Source organism: Stegostoma tigrinum, chromosome 6 (assembly GCF_030684315.1).
Source record: "Stegostoma tigrinum isolate sSteTig4 chromosome 6, sSteTig4.hap1, whole genome shotgun sequence".
Taxonomy (NCBI): Eukaryota; Metazoa; Chordata; class Chondrichthyes; order Orectolobiformes; family Stegostomatidae; genus Stegostoma; species Stegostoma tigrinum.
The window spans coordinates 76,675,026-76,695,117 of record NC_081359.1 but is presented as its reverse complement, the minus strand read 5'-3'; the positions used below and the strand labels follow the sequence as shown (position 1 = coordinate 76,695,117).

General features: G+C 36.4%; 1 protein-coding gene across 4 annotated transcripts in view; it reads right to left on the bottom strand.

Moving 5' to 3' along the window:
• Positions 1 to 319: 319 nt before the first annotated feature.
• nup58 (nucleoporin 58) overlaps positions 320 to 20,092 on the bottom strand; it is a 57,243-nt gene continuing 37,470 nt past the window's right edge. For 2 of the 4 annotated variants that reach the window (XM_059646679.1, XM_059646680.1), the window contains exons 12-15: positions 14,993 to 15,191; positions 11,691 to 11,789; positions 6,576 to 6,671; positions 320 to 1,364 (exon numbers count right to left, since the gene is read on the bottom strand). In XM_059646679.1, coding sequence (XP_059502662.1) covers positions 1,189 to 1,364; positions 6,576 to 6,671; positions 11,691 to 11,789; positions 14,993 to 15,191 — 570 coding nt within the window. In that variant the 3' untranslated portion in view covers positions 320 to 1,188. The remainder of the gene's footprint in view (positions 1,365 to 6,575; positions 6,672 to 11,690; positions 11,790 to 14,992; positions 15,192 to 20,092) is intronic. The other 2 variants (XM_048533198.2, XM_048533199.2) reach the window with 2 other exon arrangements.

The following is a 20,092-nucleotide window of genomic DNA, read 5'->3' as shown; positions in this document are numbered from 1 at the left end:
CACACCATAAAAGCATAAATAATTCAGGTGGCAATTTTCCTTTCTCAAGGGAATATTCTGCAATGGATAAAATGCATTTTATGTGTGGACTTGTTGGGCCGAAGGGCCTGTTTCCACACTGTAAGGAATCTAATCTAATCAGGTGAGTTTGCATAAGACCACTATAAATGTATAATGAGTGTCTGGTCAGGAAAATAATTATTCTGTTTTTAATTGTAGAATTCATTAAAAATGCAGCAAGACAAACCATGTGAAAGTTGTTTTATTTTAAATCCAAAATCATATTTTTTGAAATGCAGTTCAATTTTCATCTAATCCAAACCTTACAATCTTCAAATACATTGTAATTTTAGTGACTATTTCACTGCAATTGTGAAACAAGTGTATAAATAATATGTAGTCACAAAGAAAACAAATTTTTAGATCTGGTCTTCAAAAGTCACTGGAAGATGAATCACAGGTCAAGTCTGCACAATGCAGGACCTCATGCAAATACACACAACGAAATTCAGGCATTCCTCAACCACCTAATCCAATTCAGCAAATCTCAACTTCCTTTCTCTCTAAAGAAAAGGCATTCAAAAGCAGTATCCCTAATCTTACAAAAATAGACATTGACTGTGTTAAAGGAAAGTCACCACTACTAAAGCTTTCTTCCAAGTACCTTGACAACTCAAAAGTAAGACATTCAAATTTGTTTTTACTGCAAAGACAAATATTGGCAGTACCTATTGTATAAAAAAAAGTGCAATGATTAAAAGGAAATGATAGCTGTAAATGTCCATATTAAAACATGTACATTGCTGACTTTACACAAATGAGTTTTGCAGCTATGCAGACATCTGCGGCACCCATGGTTCAAATTCACTTACATAGCAGCTGTTCTTAGATAAGTTTGTGACCAATTCCTGAAGTAGAAAACAGATACAACTATGCATATGAAATTATCCAGGTACACAATCCATCTTGCTTTACTTTCAAAAATATAATCTTCAATTGTTAAAACTGATCATCAGAATCCTTTTGGAAACAAAGGAATTTCTGGTTAAAGCTCCCTGGCTGAAATATAAATGTTCTTTGTCGGTAGTTTTATATCTACAAATATTAAAAAATGTGTTTAGGACATAGGACCACATGAATCATGCCTAACTTATGAAAATATATTTCCCTTCCCATACTAACAATTCCCTATCTTTTGCCCCGTTTGTTTCCAGCTGGAGGTTTCTTCAGTTGCAGAAGCTGTGTCCCTAGATTATTGGGGAAGGCGGATGTTGAAGGATTCGATACGCCAAAAGTCAGGCCAGCAGAAGCTGTGATCCCAGGATTATTGAAGTTAAATCCAGATGTGGTTGAGCTGCCAAAGCCTTGCACAAGGAAAACAAAAATAGAAACTACTCATTAAATAACTGACAACATCCAAACAAATATTATTTAACAGGTTTAAGATAGCTACCTTGTCTCCATTCTGGCTTCTGCTAAACTTCAAGCAGTAAAGAACTACAAATGAAATCATTGCACTGAATAGACATGTCCTAAGTGATACAGGAGTCTGATTGCTAACATAATATTAAAAAACAGATCAAATGCCAGTATTCCACAGATCTAGTTTTATTTCAAGTTTTAAAGTCAGATAATGACCCTGATTTTTGCATTCAGTTGAAGAGCAAGGCCACTGCTGACCACAAAGAAAGCTGCAATGAGAGATCTCTTGTGGAGAAAACTCTCTCTCTCATGCCATGCAAAAGACTGGAGCATCGAGTTGAGTTGCATAATTAGTCCAAGACGCCAAATCACATTAATGAAGTGTCAGAAGCAGCCAACCATAACACTTTTTAAAAATTTTTATATGAAACAAAATAAAAGACTGGAACAAACATAGATTGGAGACAGAAGCTGAAATATCATGAAACAAAACTTGAGAAAATAATTTAATTTTAAAAATCCAGTGATTAGTAACTTTGACACACATTTAATAACACTGCATAAATATAATGTGTTTTGGAGCAAAACAAACAATCTTCAACAACAGCCAATATTCAGAGCTCCATACGAACTCAAAAGTATGTGCTTCATTAAAACAGATTTAAATAGAACTAAGAAAACACTGCTACAAATAAGACTTCAGTATTTGCTAGCATTGATGGTAAGAAGGTTGAATAGATGATAATGCTGAACAGGAAAGATGATAACCATCAAGGGGGAGAAAAATGGAGCACAATAAGAAGAAAAGGCATCGAATTAGAAGTTTCAAACTGATGTATTCACAATTACAATAAAGGTCTCCTTATTGAAAACTGGAAAGCAGAGTTAAAACTAATAAATAACCAGTGTAGTTGTAAAACTGGTCTGCATTTTTAATAACTGTCAAAAACTAGGTGCATTAGATATGTGAAGAGCTTCATCTGTCTGACAGCCTATCTTGCTGATAAAAGAAACACAGTTCTAATTGATTGAAAGAATGTGCAATTTACATCAGCCATGCTGATCATATACACATCCTCAATGTGGACAGTAAAATACGCTGCAAGTATCAAGAAAAAAAGTGCAGAAATGCATATCAAAGAACTTATTTTGAAGAAAATGAGTTTTCCCCTATCTACAGGTAAACCACAGAAGCCAGGAAGGTTTGTTTTCTTGTAGATGCTGACTAACCAACTGCACCTTCTGCGCATTTTCAGGTTTTGTTTTTATTGCAGTCAAGAATGTGCCAACTTTGTTATCAAGGTTGTGCTGATTTAGTCAGGGAGGTGAAAATCAGCCAAGATTTCCTCTTCCTTCCAGTGATCCCTGCTGAATCTGTATACACGGATCACAGCCACAACCAGGGTCAAATGTCTGGCCGTTGCTCATCATGTGGCTCACAAAAGCTCAGAGCACATCTGTGCAAAATGATTTAAGGATATGGTACTGAGACTTAATCCTCACTCACATTAGTATCTGCAATGCCATCAACATTTGCCCTTAATCTAAAAGTCAAATAAAAGCAGAAAGAAATTATAATACAATATTTTGAATCCCAAGAAGATCCCTAATGTTCAGAGTTTTACAGTTTATTGATTTTTAAAAAACTATATCCACACTTTACTTATGAAGTAAAAGGTAAATTTTATCTCCACGAGCTTGGAAGAAATGCATTTTCCACAAAAACGTGGATGGTCGAAACTAAGAAAGAAATGAACAGAAGGGTCACGGTGTGATGACACAAATAAGAATTCATAAATTATACTCATTAAAAAGATGGTTGATAAACCTAAAATACTAGTAAATTGTCCAAACCTTTCCAGTTATAAACATGCCAGTTTCCAGTTCAAAACACCAGAAGTTTTCTATATATCCAAAGAATATACTGCACGGTTGAAAAGAATAAGCTTTACAAGTAGCACGTTTTGGCTGAAGATAAAAGTGAAACAAAGCTAATCTGAACAACAGTGAACTATATGTACCAACATGATTCTAGGGAATGCACCCCAGAATACATGAACTAAACAGAGCCCGGAAATTCCACAATATGATGTTACAGAACATAAAAAAAAAATTTAAAAAGTGTATAAATAACAGCTTGTCATTTTAATGGGGATGCAAAAATGTTCATTTGAAAAGGGTTTAATAACATTGTGCCCCTTCCCACTAGTTATTAAAATTTGTGCCAAGAATGGGGAGCCAACCAAATGACCCAGAAGGCAGTATGAAGAGTCGACCAGATTGCTGTAGATCTGGAGTCACATGCAGGCCAGACAAGAATGGTAGATCTTCCTCCATACAAGGAAAGTCAATGAATTAGAGATAATGGGAACTGCAGATGCTGGAGAATCCAAGATAATAAAGTGTGAAGCTGGATGAACACAGCAGGCCAAGCAGCATCTCAGGAGCACAAAAGCTGTCGTTTCGGGCCTAGACTCTTCGGGGGGGTCGAAGCCCGAAACGTCAGCTTTTGTGCTCCCGAGATGCTGCTTGGCCTGCTGTGTTCATCCAGCTTCACACTTTATCATCTTGTCAATAAATCAGAGCTATTTTGAATGACAATCACATTTAATTCAGATTTTAATAAAATTCAAATTTCACCAATTACTACCATGTGGGATTCAAACCAGAGACCTCAAATCACGACCCTGAGATTCTGAAGTCTTAGTCATATGGCATTACCACTAAACCACCGCATTCCACAAAATACAGGAGTAAAATGAGGCTATTCACCCCATTAAATCTGCTCTCCCATTTGATCATGGGTGATACGTTTCTCAACTCCATTCTCCTCCTGTTTCCCCTTAACCTTTGATCCCCATACCAAATCAAGAACCTATGCATTTTTGTCTTAAATATTCAATGACTTGGCCTCCATAAGCATCAGCAGAAATGAGTTCCACAGATTATCTCTAGCTTCCAGAAGTTTTGAAATTTTAGAGAACAGCAGCACATGACTTAGAATATGTTTGCATGTTATTACGTGTAAACCACACAGACATAAGGCTTTAAAATTCACCCCAAAATTCAGGGGAATGTTGTTTAACAAGTTGCAAAACTTGTGCACCATTTTTTCTCTGTTTCAGCAAGGAGCCTCCCAATTTCTCCACTGTAAGCACTAATCAGCAAACGATGCTGGGAAACCAATTGTCAGCTTATATCTGTAAAAAGAAGTTATGTATAAACTATTAGTTCAAATGTGAAGGCATTTTATCAAATGCAGGGAAAAAAACCCACAAGAACAGTTCCATGGATTCAGAAGTTAGAACTTTCTTGGAGAAGAAAAAGTTGAGAGGGGGTTCGTAGAAGGTATTCAAGATCATGGGAGGTCAGGGGCACTGATTTAAAAGGCAGTTGGCAAAAGCAATGGAGACAAAGGAGGAACGCTTTCGCAGAACAGGTGATTATGGTTTGGAGTGTGCTGCCCAAGACATTAAAAGGAGGAATTAGATTACCTCGAAAGGATGAATATGCAAGTTTACAGGGAGAAGGTGAGGTAAATGGCAATAAATACAAGATGGGCCAAATGGTCTCTAATGTTGTAATTATTTTGAAAACAACAAACTGACATCCCTGATCAGGAGTCCAGACAATATGATAAGCATTAAATTGAAATTAGATGCAATATAGGCATAATGAAGAAAGAGCTCAACTTCAAATCCTCAATGAAAGAAGACAAAAGCCACATTGCTGGTTAGAAACAGTTACACTGATATAATAACTATTTTCAACAAACTCCATTTAATGCACTGAATACTCATTTATGGATCCGTGCCTCTGCACTAAAAATATTAGAAACCATAACAGACAAGTGTGCAGTGCTAGATAGATACTAGATTACCACTGGAACTTCATTACTCCATTTAAAACTCCAACATTTCAATAACAATGAACAGAGGGAAATATATTCTTTACTATTTAGGCATTTTGTGGTCCAGGAGCCACGCAAACTCATCTTCATGCTCATTTCTGTGAAATTACATGGCAATTACAATACAAATGATGCCCTTTGATACAACCAGTCATGGTTGGTATTTATCTGCCACTTCAGAATGTGTCTTAATCCCACTTGCAAACCTCGATTCCAAATTTTCTTATTTTTTCAAGAGTCTCCAAATTGAACTAAAATATCCACACAAGGGCTTTGCTTATCTGAAATTGTATAAGCTCCCATCCCAGAATTATAGATCCTATTTGCTTAAGCCCAAATTCAGATGCAGATGAGCATAACTATTGTGTGATATGTTAGTAACAAAAAGGTCACAGCTTCAAGACTGTCTGCAAGAGACCTAGGGCTGAAATGAGGCAAAACATTTTTAAACTCAGTTTTTAGGATTTAAAATGCAGTGTGGGAGAGTGGTGGAGGCGGATTTCATAGAGGCTTCAAGAGAGAGCTCGATACACATTTGAACATGATGAATTTAGAAAGTTATGGAGGTAGGGCCTGGGAATGGATCAAGCTGCATAGATCTTTCTGGACTTGGTACAGACATGATGGGTTGAATGGCTTCCTTCTACACTGTTAAAAAGTGTATGATTCTGTGTGTCAAGGCTCAGGGATCCTCAAAAGTGCAATGGGACAGTGGAGGAATTCAACTGAATATCTTACCAGTAGAGCACTGGTAAAATTATCATTCCTCATCCATCCATTACCACTAAGTAAATTAGATCAGAGGCTTGCAAGGCCACTTGAAAGAAAGGGAGATGAATTCTAGTCCCTAATAACAGGTTCTGTCCTTAAAACAGGCTTTTTGTTCAATTGACAGATTCTCAAATACTGGAATATCTTCCATGAGACAACTTATCTCAAATGGCAAGCAGTTTAAGAAAAAAAAACGCACTATCCAAGTATTTTAATGGCAAGGCTCGTAAAGACGATAAAATCTAGACATTCAGCGTCACTACAATACAATTTTGGTATCATGAAAAATATGCAGTACAGTGCAACAGAACCATTTTGGATCAGGATTTCAGATTGAATTTCCATTTCTTTCATTAATTCATTTTAAAATTCAAATGCTTCCTGCTGTGTCATGTAGAAGAGAGTTACTGGAAACGAATTCCTGATCATACCCACAGTTGAACATTGACAGATACAAAAATTACAAACAAACCTGCACTGAGGCTTCCTGAGGGCTTATTGGTTGATCCAAATCCAAATGAGGTGGTGCCTGAAGCATTACTTCCAAAGCCAGAAGTACCTCCAAATCCTACAAGAATAAGTACTGTACACTTAATATAATTTGTGCTGCTGAAGTAGTTACACAGCAAACCCAACATGTAACCAAATGGGATTGGACCAAGTTTACTTTAGAAAATTCCATTAAGAATTGCAACTGAAACAAAACTCAATTTTTTCATGTGGGAGTATTTCTCAGCACGGAAAAAAAAAAAAATCAATATTCTGAGAAGAGGTTTAAAGATGTTTCCTAGATTGATAAACTAAACAGCAAATATGCTATACAACAACATACACTGGAAAGCAGACAAAACATAAATGAAATTAAATTCTCTTTAAAGTATTTGTACTAGAATTACATTGGTCTATATGTTTGTGCATAACAAGGAAAAATTTACCTCTGAATTAGTGGAGGAAGAAAAAAAGCAAGTGGAAATAACAAGAATGTTGACTTTCCCAAAAACACATGGATGGAATTAACATAATTTTACAAGGCAAGGATTCTAGACTGGGTGAATTTGCATGCCAATCAAACCTGATGTTATTTTCTTAAAAGGAAGAAAGTGCATTTTTGTGGCAAGGGAAAGTCATCATAATCCTGGAAAACCATAGGACTGCTCTGAGAGAGATGACGGACGATAGTTTAACCACACCTCAGGCAAGGGGAAATTGTCAAGAAGGACCGTTCTTTATGGTAACCTTAGCTAGTATGAAATCCATGCTGTTGGTGTCATTCTGCATTGCAAACCAGCCATCTGGCCAACTGTGCTAACCAACCCCAACACTATTGCCCCAAGTTGTTTATAAGCTTTGTATAACATTTTAAGAAATACAGTTCAATATTTTAGGCTTCAACACAACACCATTTTTGGGTGATTCCTCATTGAGTTTGGTTTTCCAACAGTTCATCATTCTTCAGCTGTTGCCATTTGTAGCATTTTTTCTGTTTCACAATCATTCACAGCTCATCATTGTTAACAGCATTAAAAACATCGGAATTGATCAAAAATTGAGACAATAGAAAAAAGTGAAGTATTTGAGAAGAGCTAAATCACAAAACATGATAGTCATTCTGACGTGTGGGAGTTTTAAATGGCATTAAAACTTTATGAATTAATGCTTTGATACGCTGTTTACAGTTTGCTATTATCCAAAGTTTCTAAAGATTAAAATTGTACAACAACATTGTAAACCTACACAAGTGCTCACATACTTAAAAAAACTACCCTTTTTCAGCATTTCATTATCCACTGATATCTAGGGACAATGAGGTCCTGAGACACAATAAAAGGTAGGAAGCCTGTCCCCAAAGGCTAGAGCTAGGCACACGTCCCACTCCATTTCAGAAAACAGCATTCATTAAGCAGTTCAAATAGATTTGGACATTCAACATCTCACTGATATTCTCCAGAAGGGGAAAATGGGGTGAAGAAATGAAACAAAGAAGGAAATCAAAATTTTAGCTGCTTCCTTCCACTTGTAAATTATTTTCTCTATTGTAGATTTGGGTGGGCGCTCTGATTCCTTCTACTAAGCCCTCGTAATGTAAATGATCAGTGTCACTTTATAGGTGTTGTTTTAAAGTCTAATGTTACATGTATTACAAAACAGATTCACAATTTCATAGCTCCTTTTTCTCCGAATTTTTGTTTTAGATTTTCTCTCTCTTTCATTGTCTTTACCTTTCATACACTTCAATTAGAATTAGCAAATTTGATCATTTGAAGTATCTAGCAAAGAACATCAATTGATCTTTACTGTGGGTAAGACACAATCATTACAAATGTTCTCTACGCTAAATTAATGACATTCATTTAGATGCTAACATAATTGAGAAAACAGCACCATTAAGCAACAAGTTGAGCCATGAGGATACAAGTATTTTCCAGAGAATTTTATTAAATAAAACAACAAATACTTTTAGGAGATTCAAATGTTTATTTAATAATTTTGATCAAATAAATAAAACTCATGGAAAGAAAATTAATACTTTATTGGGAAAAGCAAAGCAGCAAGCAAACATCTTAGAACTAGAACATGAAATAGATGCAGGATGTGCCCTAGTTTTACATCCATTTAAAAATCAATTGTTTTACCTCAGTGGTAAAACAAAATCAGTTAGCTGCACTCAAATACATAAGGATAACCCAAGTGTTTTGGAGTTACAGTTGAAAAACGTAGTGCATAACTGCTTCATAACTAAGTCAGACGCTCAGAGCAAATGGACATTTGCTGAGTTGGGATGACTCAAGAGACCTAAACAAAAAAAATGGGTGTGTGTTTGTGACAGGACGAAGGTGCAGAAGCCCTGTTTCCATTTCTGGGAGATACCATATTTGCCAGGGGGTGACAGGAGACAGTGCATGAACTGCACAGGCAAAAAAGATCCAAATTTAGCCAGACCATTTGAAACAAGCGTGGAGTTTAAATTGATCACTTTGCTGCTTCAAAGACCTGAACTTGTGCGGGAACTGCAATTTCATCAAGGAGCTGGAAATGCCAAGGGGAAGACTCAAGACCACAACACTTAAAACAAACCTTAAGTGATTTGAATTCCAGGCCTTTGACTGAAAGTTGCGGATACCTTTTCTTTCATTTAAATAAAACACTGACATACAAGTTAGGATGACTAACCATTTGGCCATTATAGACTGCTTTGCCATTCAATAAGATCATGACTGATATAACTATGGCCTCAACTCTTCATTCCCACTGGAGACAAACCAGGCACCCACTCCTGGAGCACACAGACCATCTGGTGTATGGTAGCAAAAGCCATTAACTAGCTGTACCAGCAGTTTTAATTTGCTTCCTCATTAAAACTTCCTAAGTGTTGTTAATAAAACAAATAATTTGTTGTTACAACAGATTGGCCACTTGAGCAAAGAAAGCTCACCCCCACACTTGCCTGCTTCCGTGGCCGGCAATCATCTTGCCCCAGCTTACCAAATGTGGACTGAACTATGGCTCCGGCTGCTCAAAGTCAAAGTTAATGTTTTTTGAGCTTGAGGGCCAGCTGGAGTCATGCCATGCCTCACAGAGAGTAGTAAGAGCAAAATGGGGAAAATAAATCAGGTTTGAGGCACAGTGCAGGAGAAAAAGTTTCAGATTCTTGAAGCACCGAGACTAGCTATGTGGCAGGAGGCACCTATTTAATGAGGGATAATTATGCATCTCTACATGACTGGGACCAAAGTCATTGCAGGAAGGTTCATTGTGGTTTGGGAGGATTTCAAAATAAGTTGGCATCAGCATATATAAGCAAGCAAGGCAATAAAAGGTGTATGAAGGAGAACGTGCGTTTGGTAATATTAGAAAAGTAAGTTCCACTACATTAAATAGGAACAACTGAGGAGGACTACAAGAAACACAAAGACAGGTTTGCAATGCATACATGTAAAAACATGTTAGATTGGTAAGGTAACAGCGCAAATAGTTCTATAGGAATGTGGAATTGCAATAAAAAGAAATGTGATGTCAAAATAGTGAGGATAATGTTCAACATTCAAAGCTACAAAGTGCTCAAAACAAAAGTAATCACCAAATTAATACTGCAATCATGTTAAAAGAAAATTAATATTGGGAACACAAATTATGAAAAGCCTAAACAGAATCTGAACCTTTGCAAAGATCAGGATTGAAACAAGCAAGTGCAGGAAACAAAGATAGAAAAACAAACCTCATGACACACTTGCACTACAAATATACTTCAGAAAAACATTAAGCCATCAAGATTTCTGCAAGTCATGAGATGTCAAACAAGAAGGAAAAAAGGAGCCATTTTCTGATTCAAAAAACAGTAAAAAAAAAAATTAGCCTCTATTGCTAAGTTACAACACAGCAGCCATCTCTGACATAAAAAGAGTTAAAATCTCAACAAGATTTCCCCTCAGAAGCAAAAACATAAAAGAAACCCTACAATATTATACTGGCATCATATGTATAAGTTTCATTTCCTAAATTTATTTCATGGTAGATTTGAATATTCTGAACATCTATTTCTAGGTGAATTTGAAAGCTGTGGCAAACATCTAAGGAGAAATTGTTCCATTATATTTCCTTCCAATAAAAACAACCATTATCTCTAAGTGCATTAATTATTTCAGAAGTAATGTCTAGATGGATTGACTTATGTTAACTATTCTGGACTACATAATAATGCAACCATATCTACAATGTTGTAGAGGATTGATTCTTATAATAAATTAAGAAATCATTAAAAAAAAACTGTAGACTCAAATTTAATACTTCAAAGATCTGACCAACAAAACAAATTGTTGCAAATATTCTAGAATTCTTAAGTCAGAATTCAACAGACTGATTTAAAAAAAAACCAAAAGAACTGCAGGTGCTGGAAATCAGATATCCAAACAGAAATTGCTGGAAAAACTCAGATCTGGCAGTTGTACAGAGAAATCAGTTCTGAAGAAAGGTTACTGGACCTGAAACATTAACTCTGATTTCTCCAGAATATTCCTTTGTAGATATATTTTATATCAAAATTAAATTGGGCTTTCTGCAAATTGCTGGGAGTAGTGAAGGACATGTCACTCAAAAATCAGTGTATAGCTAATAAACTATGTTCCTGTGAAATATTAAAAAAAGTCCTACTTGAGATTTTAGCCTAACAAGTTCAAATGGATAAATTTTAACTCACTGGATTTAATTTGCGGAGCAGAGGTGGTGTGGGTGCAGAAAATGAGAAAGGAAATGGGGAAAGATACCAGAACCATCATAAAACGTTTATTATTTTGAAAATCCATATTGAAATAGGGCAGCTCCTTACCTAAATTCCAGATACACGACATATCAAAGAACTTTATGCATTCTGTCAATAAACCAATAACCCAAGATTCAGCCCAAAATGTAACAAAAGTCTCCCTTAAAGAAATATTATTTATTTTTTAAAAAAGAATCTATAATGTCCCTTGTAAGGAAACTTTGCATTTCAGATTTATTTTCCAGTCATTGATTGATTCACTGCATCTGAAAACCAACATTTGAGTATTAAAATGGAAACTTAGATATTAGAAAGATTTTAAAATAGTACCTCCAAGATTTGAAGAACCTAAGCCACTTGACTGCAAGCCTGTACCAATACATGTGGCGAATGGTGTTCCAAAATTAACTCCCAGAGGTGGTTGCGGTCCTAGTACAGAAAAACCAGAAAATTTGCCTTACTCTTCGACGTAGTTTTATTCAATAAGTATATATAAAACTCACCAATGTGAACATTTTTTCTTTATATCTGCTAATCTTGAGATAATGGACAAAAGCAGTAACTGGAAATAGCCAGACTTAATTTATAAATAGTTAGTTTAGAACTGGACTGAAAACTTAAGGAATTTATGTTAAAATATAGATCATTTTCAAGTTATTTAACGTTTTAAGTTAACTACTTTTCTTGCCAATTTACCCACTTTAGTTGTGTAAGCTGAAATATATAAAACATTAACAAAGCTTTCTATCTACCAATTTCTCCTTGTATTTTTATAAAATGTGTGGTAACATAGTATGCATGGTCAGTACAAATTAATGGTGTTCCAAATGTTACTTTTTAAAATAAATAGCTCACATCCAGTGATAAAACCCCAATTTAATCTGTTGGCAGATTTTACACATGCATTACACTTGACTGTGAATCAATTTACTAATACTTTTTAAAAATGAACAAAATACATAAAGAAACAAGACAATAAAATCTTTCATGGCTCAATTTATTGTTTAGTTTTGAAACATCTCAATTACATGGCAACATAACAATGCAATTTCATTTTTTAAAAAACCATTACTGCTGTAATCTTCATTTTAGTGCACTACAATTTGAAATTAGGCAACCTTTTATAAACCAAGGGAATAAATCATCCATGTTCAAGGCAGTTACAAATGAGAAGAGAATTTCTTTGCGTGCGCAATTTGAAAAGGCACCACTGAATTTACACTCCAAATGTAGATTGAACACATCCATACTTTCACAGGTCAAACACACTACTTATTTTGCCCTTCTTAAAAGGTAGAACAGAATATTGCTTTTGTATTCTGATATTCTAGACCTTTAAGTGTCAGAGAGAGAATTTAGCGTAGAGAATTAGAAAACTGTAAATTAAGCCAAAAGAAAAGCCAGAAAACACAAGCAAATTATGGGTCAAATTCTCAAGTAAAGAGACAGTATCAATTTGTATGCTGACTCAGGTTTTGATTTTAAAAACTAATTCTTACACAACTGCAATTTTTATATGGAATCCTAGCATCTAACTTTGTAAAACGTATGCTGGAATACTATAAAATGGTTAAAGTAGAATTTTAGACAAATTTGATCATTCCTAGTGTTCAAAACTTCAGCCACCTTTAAGTCATAGTAAACTGACACTGTCTCTTTGCATCATATAGATTTCGAAGAACAATGATAAGAGCCAAACGCACAGTTGATTTTTAACACAAGTTTACAGGTATGGCAGTATTATATAATATATAGTTTACAAAGACTGATTTCATAATCAAACCAGTATCATAATCTAGTGTTATTTGGAAGGCAACTGTGGCACTGTGTACTGGTATATAAAAAGAAAGTGTCGCATAGTGTTTGCAACATTACAATACCGGGCAGAAGTGGTTTTTTTGGCCTTTAAGACATTTCAGTTTTCAGTAGAACTACAATTTTATTACTGCTTCATCAGAAAGCAATGTTATACTAAAATGTATTTTCTGATCAAAATATAGCTCACGATAAGTGCAACAACTTACCTGCACATTATTCTAGCAGCCTCATTTTCTAAATACATTACCAACTTAAATTAATTTAAAATGTTTATATTGCTGTTAACACTGGTTAATAACAAATATTTGTATTCTTTCAAATTTATTTAAAAGATCCTTCATTTTCATTTAATCACACATACTAACCAGCCAGTTTTACTGGTGGGGGCAAAGGGGGAGTTATCAAGTTAATAAATATTTAAAAACCATACAAAACAAACTTTAAAGCTGAAATTGGAAAATTCAGTTACTTGCATTTTAAATGCTGCTCTGGAATATGTTAAACAAGGCAGAACCGTATTAATTATGGTGCAAGTATAAAAAAATGCAGCATGTTAATACTGGTTAAATACTTCTTCCTTTCTTCTGTAAACGTAATTTACTTTGTTATGTCTCATTACCTTTTTAAAAAGACTAACATGTATTAATATTATTGTTGAACTTCTTTTGTTACACCTTCCCAAAAGTTATACACAAAGTAGCTTTATTCACTCTACCTTCTCAAAATAATGTATCTGACATTTCAATTTAGAGAGAAAAAAAATGCCAGTTTAATTTTGTATTTCTGGCACCTGTTTCTACTTGGAAATAGCACCTGCAATGGGAATCTGCAACTTTTAGTGAAGAACATTTCATTCAAAAATAAACAAGGCTATTTTAAAATTCTTTATCAACCCAATGTGCCAAAAATTAATGGCACCTGATCTGTCATGGCCTATGACAAGTTGTCAAGCTGAAGGAAGGGTTGCAGGAGCAGTCAATTTAGAATGAACCACGCTTCCAATGAAATCCTTTTGGAAGAGTGTCTAACCTCATACTTGGCACCTTTTACCCCAGATAAAGAATACAATACTTCGGGAACCTAAGCACAAATCATATCTTGGAGAGTATATTGGTATACTAATATATTATACAACACTTTCTCATGAATTAACTTAGGGAAAAGACAGGTCATTGCATAAATATAGTGGAAATGATACGGAATGGCATCCTTCAGTAGTATCAACCCTAAAGGTTCATCAAAGCAAAATCTAACCCAAAAACACTCAGGGCTATACATGGCTAAAATTCATCCATTAGCCATCTCTGGAGTTTAAATATTAACCAAGTTTTTTTGAACAAAAACATTAATTCTAATAAATATTTCATATTTGCTGAAATTTATCATCAGAATTTGTTGACTCATCAATTCAACACTGAAAAAGCCTCACTGGTCACAAACTAAATTCTTAGTCATGGTTACAGTATAAAAAGTCACTTCACATTTTCTCAATTACTGTAGCAGTAATGATCTTTGAAACATCAATTTAAGAGATTAAGTACTTTGCAGTTTAGGATTATTGCTTTGTATATCCTGCATACTAATAATCTAGGAGTTATATATGCAGGTATCAATAATTAATTTATCTTGATCATTTTATTTAAATACAAAAAGTGTACAAAGTCTTAGTTGCTTTCTAATACAGCAGTAAGACCACGGAGATGTATCCAGGAAGACAATAAAGAGTAATATATTTGTTCACTATAATGGTATGACCCACTATAACCAGATATTTGTCTCAACACTATTCATCTATAACTTGAAGACATTCAGACCTGTAGCAGGCTGTTGCTGCTGTGATAATGTTGCAGCCATGGCAACTGCCGCTGCATTTGGTATGCTGAAGGGAGTTGGCCCAGTTGTAATGCGTGGAGCATTCTGCCACTTCTTAGTTTCTGTACGCCTTGCTTCAAAGACATCAGTAGCATCTCCAAGGAATGTTTTCCGGTAGCCAAGATACTGTTCCCTTAAAATCTGAAGAAAGAAAACTCATGTTCAACCACTGCTCAAAATCATTTACTACGCAAAGTAAAGCAAAGGCAGCTTACTTTATCGTTGAGGCGAATAGAATTAAAGAAATATTACTTATTACAGAGCTAAGAAAAAGATAATATTTACTTGTTCATAAATGCATCTATGTCACGATGACAACTGTACAACATCACCAATGTCGTAAGCGTTTGCAGGACAAATACATCAAACAATACTTGTGCAGAATAAGTACTGCACCAGTCCTTTGTTAATTTTTTCTCCCTGAGACAGTTTAGTGGACTGCAGCAAAATATATCTAGTTGGATTTAAATTGCATGCAGATTAATTCACCATCACAACTGAGGTAATTTATCTCATCAACTCACACTTGGGGCTCCACTGGTTCAGCGAATCAGCCAAACGATAACTTTATGGGGTTAGTGTCTAGAACTTTAATTTATTAAAAACTGCAGCTTTTAATTCTGCAGTGAGTGCTTTGAAATGGGATCTTTATTAACTGACTCAGCTAAATCCTTTCAGGTTGAGATGAAGAACTGCAGCCTGAGCTGTTAACACTGCTGTGTCAGGGGAGGGATGATTACTGGAGTTTGCTCCAAGAGGCTGACGTAGCCCCTAGATAAAGCAATTCAAACTTGGTCTGTAATCAAGGACAGGAGAATATGAATGTAGGTGAAGCAGGTTTGCGGACTCAAGGGGCAGCCCTTGAGGTGCCTGTTTCCCTGAAACGGTCTAATAGTTACGAGCTTCTTGCAAGTGGGTAAAAATGGGTACTGCAGGGACAATGAGCAAAGTCACAATGGTATTGTGGTACAGGAAAGCATTCAAATGGGATAATGAAGAAATAGGAATGCAGTGGTGTTAGTGGACTGTAAGAAGTAGGGAAAAAGATACTGTGCTCTGCAGGGGTGAGCATATGTAGACTTGGAAACAAAAAAGGGCAGTGTCTACAAGCATAAGAAAACAACAAATAGTCTCAGGTGGGGAAAAAAAATGGCAAAAATTAAAATTAATGGATTTTTACTTCCATGTGTTTAGTATTTGGAACAAATTAAATGAATTGACAGCACGTCTTATAACCATTATGGAGGCATGATTAGAAGATCATTGTTGGGAATTCAAATATTCAGGCGTATGTGACTTATCAGAAGGACAAAAAAGGGTGATGGGATAGCTTTGTTAGTATATCATGGAATAAGTACAATAACAAGAAATGATTTTGAATTGAATGATTTAGAATCCATATGGATGTAGTCAAGAAATAACAAGCAAGGTGACACTGTTGAGAGTAGTCTCCTGGCTCCCTAACAGTAACTGTTCTGTGTAACAGAATATAAATCAGGAGATAATAAGGGCATGTGAAGAAGATAGTGCACTAATTATGGGTGAGTCCAATCTTCACGTAGATTGGGAAACTCAAATTGGCAAAAGGTAACAACAGGGAAGAATTCAGAGTGATAGTTTACAATCTTTTATGGATCCAACTGGGGACCAGGCTGTTTTGGATCTGGTAATGTACTATGACACAGGTTTGATACATTATCTCAGAGTGATAAATCCCTGAGGGAACAGTGATAACAACTTGGCAGATTTTAGCATTCAGTTTGAGAGCAAGAAACTTGGGTTGCAAAAAAACCTAAGTAAGGGTAATTATAAAGGGATGAGGGTGGAGTTGGTTGGAGCAGGCTGGGAAAGTAGTTTTAAAAAAAGTTGATGAACAATGCTAGAAAATAGTTCAGTCATAGCAAAGATATACCTCAGTGAGGACAAAGGATTTAAGGAGGGGGATAAACTGAACATGGTCAACCAAGGAAGTTAAGAATAGTATCAAATTCAAAGAAAAAAAAGCATGAAGGGGCAAAACTAAATGGTAAGCCAGAGGATTGTGAAGGTTTCAAAACCAAAAGCTGAAAAGAAACAAAAAAGGGTGAAAATAAATTTTGAGGGCAAATTAGCCAATCATACAAGGACAGACAGGACAGCCTTCTTTTGAATACGTAAATCGAAAGTGAGATCAAAAGTAATCATAGACCCCTTAGGCTGGGAAATAAAAATGAAGCAGGAAATTGAATCATTCTTCAGAGAAGAGGATATTAACAGCATTCCAAAAAGTACTAAATAAGCAAGGGGGCCCAAAGTGGGTGGGTTGAAATATACACACTAACTAATCACTAGAGAAAATGTTCTTGCGAAACGAACAGGGCTAAAGGCCATCAGGTGAATCCGATGGGATGCATCCTAGGATTTTATTTTTGAAATTAAAAAGGCAGCTACAGACATAGTAGATGCACTGGTAGTATTCTCCGAGAATTCTTAAGATTTGGGAAAGTCCTAGAGGTTTGGAATCCGTTGTACCCGTTGTGGCTTCCTCTACATTGGGGAAACCCAAGCAGAGACTTGGGGACCGCTTTGCAGAACACCTACGCTCAGTTCGCAATAAACAACTGCACCTCCCAGTCGCGAATCATTTGAACTCCCCCTCCCATTCCGTAGATGACCTGTCCATCTGGACCTCCTGCAGTACCATAATGATGCCACCTGTAGGTTGCAGGAACAGCAACTCATATTCCACTTGGGAACCCTGCAACCCAATGATATCAATGGGGATTTCACCAGCTTCAAAATCTCCCCTGCCCCCCAATGCATCCCAAAACCAGCCCAGCTCGTCCCCGCCTCCCTAACCTGTTCTTCCTCACACCTACTCCCTCGTCCCCACCTCAAGCAGCACCTCCATTTCCTACCTACTAACCTCATCCCGCCCCCTTCACCTGTCCATCCTCCCCAGACTGATCTATCCCCTCCCTACCTTCCCACCCCTACTCTCCTCTATCCATCTTTGGTCCGCCTCCCCCTCTCTCCCTATTTATTTCAGAATCCTCTCCCCATCCCCCTCTTCTGATGAAGGGTCTAGGCCCGAAACATCAGCTTTTGTGCTCCCAAGATACTGCTTGGCCAGCTGTGTTCATCCAGCTCCACACTTTGTTATCTCGGATTTAATCTCCAGCATCTGCAGTTCCCATTATCTCTATCAATGGCATGTTTGCAGATGAAAAGTATTGTTGGGAAGGCACATTTAAGGATGTCACAACGAGTCTACAAAGGGATACAGACGCATTAGGAGAGTGGCCAAATGCTTACTAGATAGAATACAAAGTGGGAACATGTGAGGTCATGCACTTTGAGAGGAGGAATAGAGGATATGAATATTATTCCGATAGTAATGATTGCAGACAGCTACAGTGTAAGTGGGTTTAGGTATTCTTGGGCATAAAAATCACAAAAAGCTAGCATCCACGTTCAGCAGGTAGTAAGCAGACATTTATGCGAAAGGGAATGGAGCGTACAAAGAGTGCCTGGGTGACCATTTTGCAGTACACCTATATTCAGCCCAGGAAAACGACCCAGAGCTTCCAGTGGCTTGCTACTTCAACATACTATAATGTTTCTATGCCAACTCTATAATGAGAATCCTTATTGAAAAGGAAGCTTTTCTTTTTCTAGGAGGCTTGACAGAATTGTCGCCCAAGGTTGTGTCCCCTTCTGAGAGAGTCTTTGGCCAGACGGCAGAATACCTCAGAATAAGGGGTAGACCATTTAAGACAGAGGCAAGGAGAAATATTTTCGGTTCGCAAGTCATCTGTGTAATTCTTTACCGCAAAGGGCTGTCTAGGTCAGGTCATTAAAGAATATTCATGTTGAGATAGTGATTTAAACAATAAAACTATCTAAGAGAATCAAGGCTTTGGCAATATGGCAGAAAATTGGAAGATGCTCATCAGGTCAGCCATTATCTCACTGAATGACGGAACAGATTTGATGGGCCGAATGATTTACTTCTGCTCCTACAGGTTATGGCCTTAAGAGTGAGCAATTACATTCCACTTTTTTGGGGAGGCATCAGTATTTTGCTTAGTATTTCCTACGGTCACACAGATTGGGAATTTAGCACATGAAGGAAGAAACAGCCAGTCCATACTATTTTGTTCATATAATGATTAGTCAACTTTCTATGGCATTTCACATGATGAAATAGGTAGCCTTTGGTCTTATCAGTCAAGCTGAGTTTTAGGGAGAGGAATTTTGGAGTACAAGAGAAAATAGGAGGGTGGGAGAGATGGTGATGACAGTTGAAGAATGAGAAAAAAAAAAGAGATAAGGGAAGAGGTTGAAAAAAGGTGCAAAAAAAAAAACATAAAAATGGGGGAACAGAACAGGAAGGAAAAAAGTGGGAAGAGACTGACAGGAATGTGCATGGAAATGCATTACAGCAGATGCATTAGAGAGATACTCAAACAGGTCAAGTGGTTAGAAAAATGCAAGTGAAGGAGGAATACTTCAGTCGGCAGGGCTGATACAACTCCATAGCTTTGAAGGACTGAATGGCCTACTCCTGCGTTGTGATATGAAGGGCTCCTAATTTCCATAAAACTACCTGGTCTCTAACTGTAATTAAAACTAGGGATGATGATCTCATAACTTGAAGTTTTGTCAGAAAAAAAAGGAACACGCTGCAGAAGATATTTTGTTGTAGACTCTTTAGCACTGGAAAAGTACCAAATTTCAAAGAGGCCAACCATTTATTATTTCCTTTATTCTTTTATGATCTGTGAGCATCACTGCCAAGGTCAGAATTTTTTTCTTATCTTCAATTGCTCTTGACTAAGCAGTTAGCGAGTCAACTACATTGTTGAGAGTCTGGAGTCACATGTTGGCCAGACCAGTGAAGAATGGAAGATTTCCTTCATTAAAAAGATGTAAGTAAACCAAGGTTTCAACACATTTTGATGGCTCCCTGGTCATCATCAATAAGACTAGGCTCAGTGTTGGAACATTAACTGAATTCAAACTCCCCCAGTTACTGTGGTGGGATTTGAATCTATGTCTTC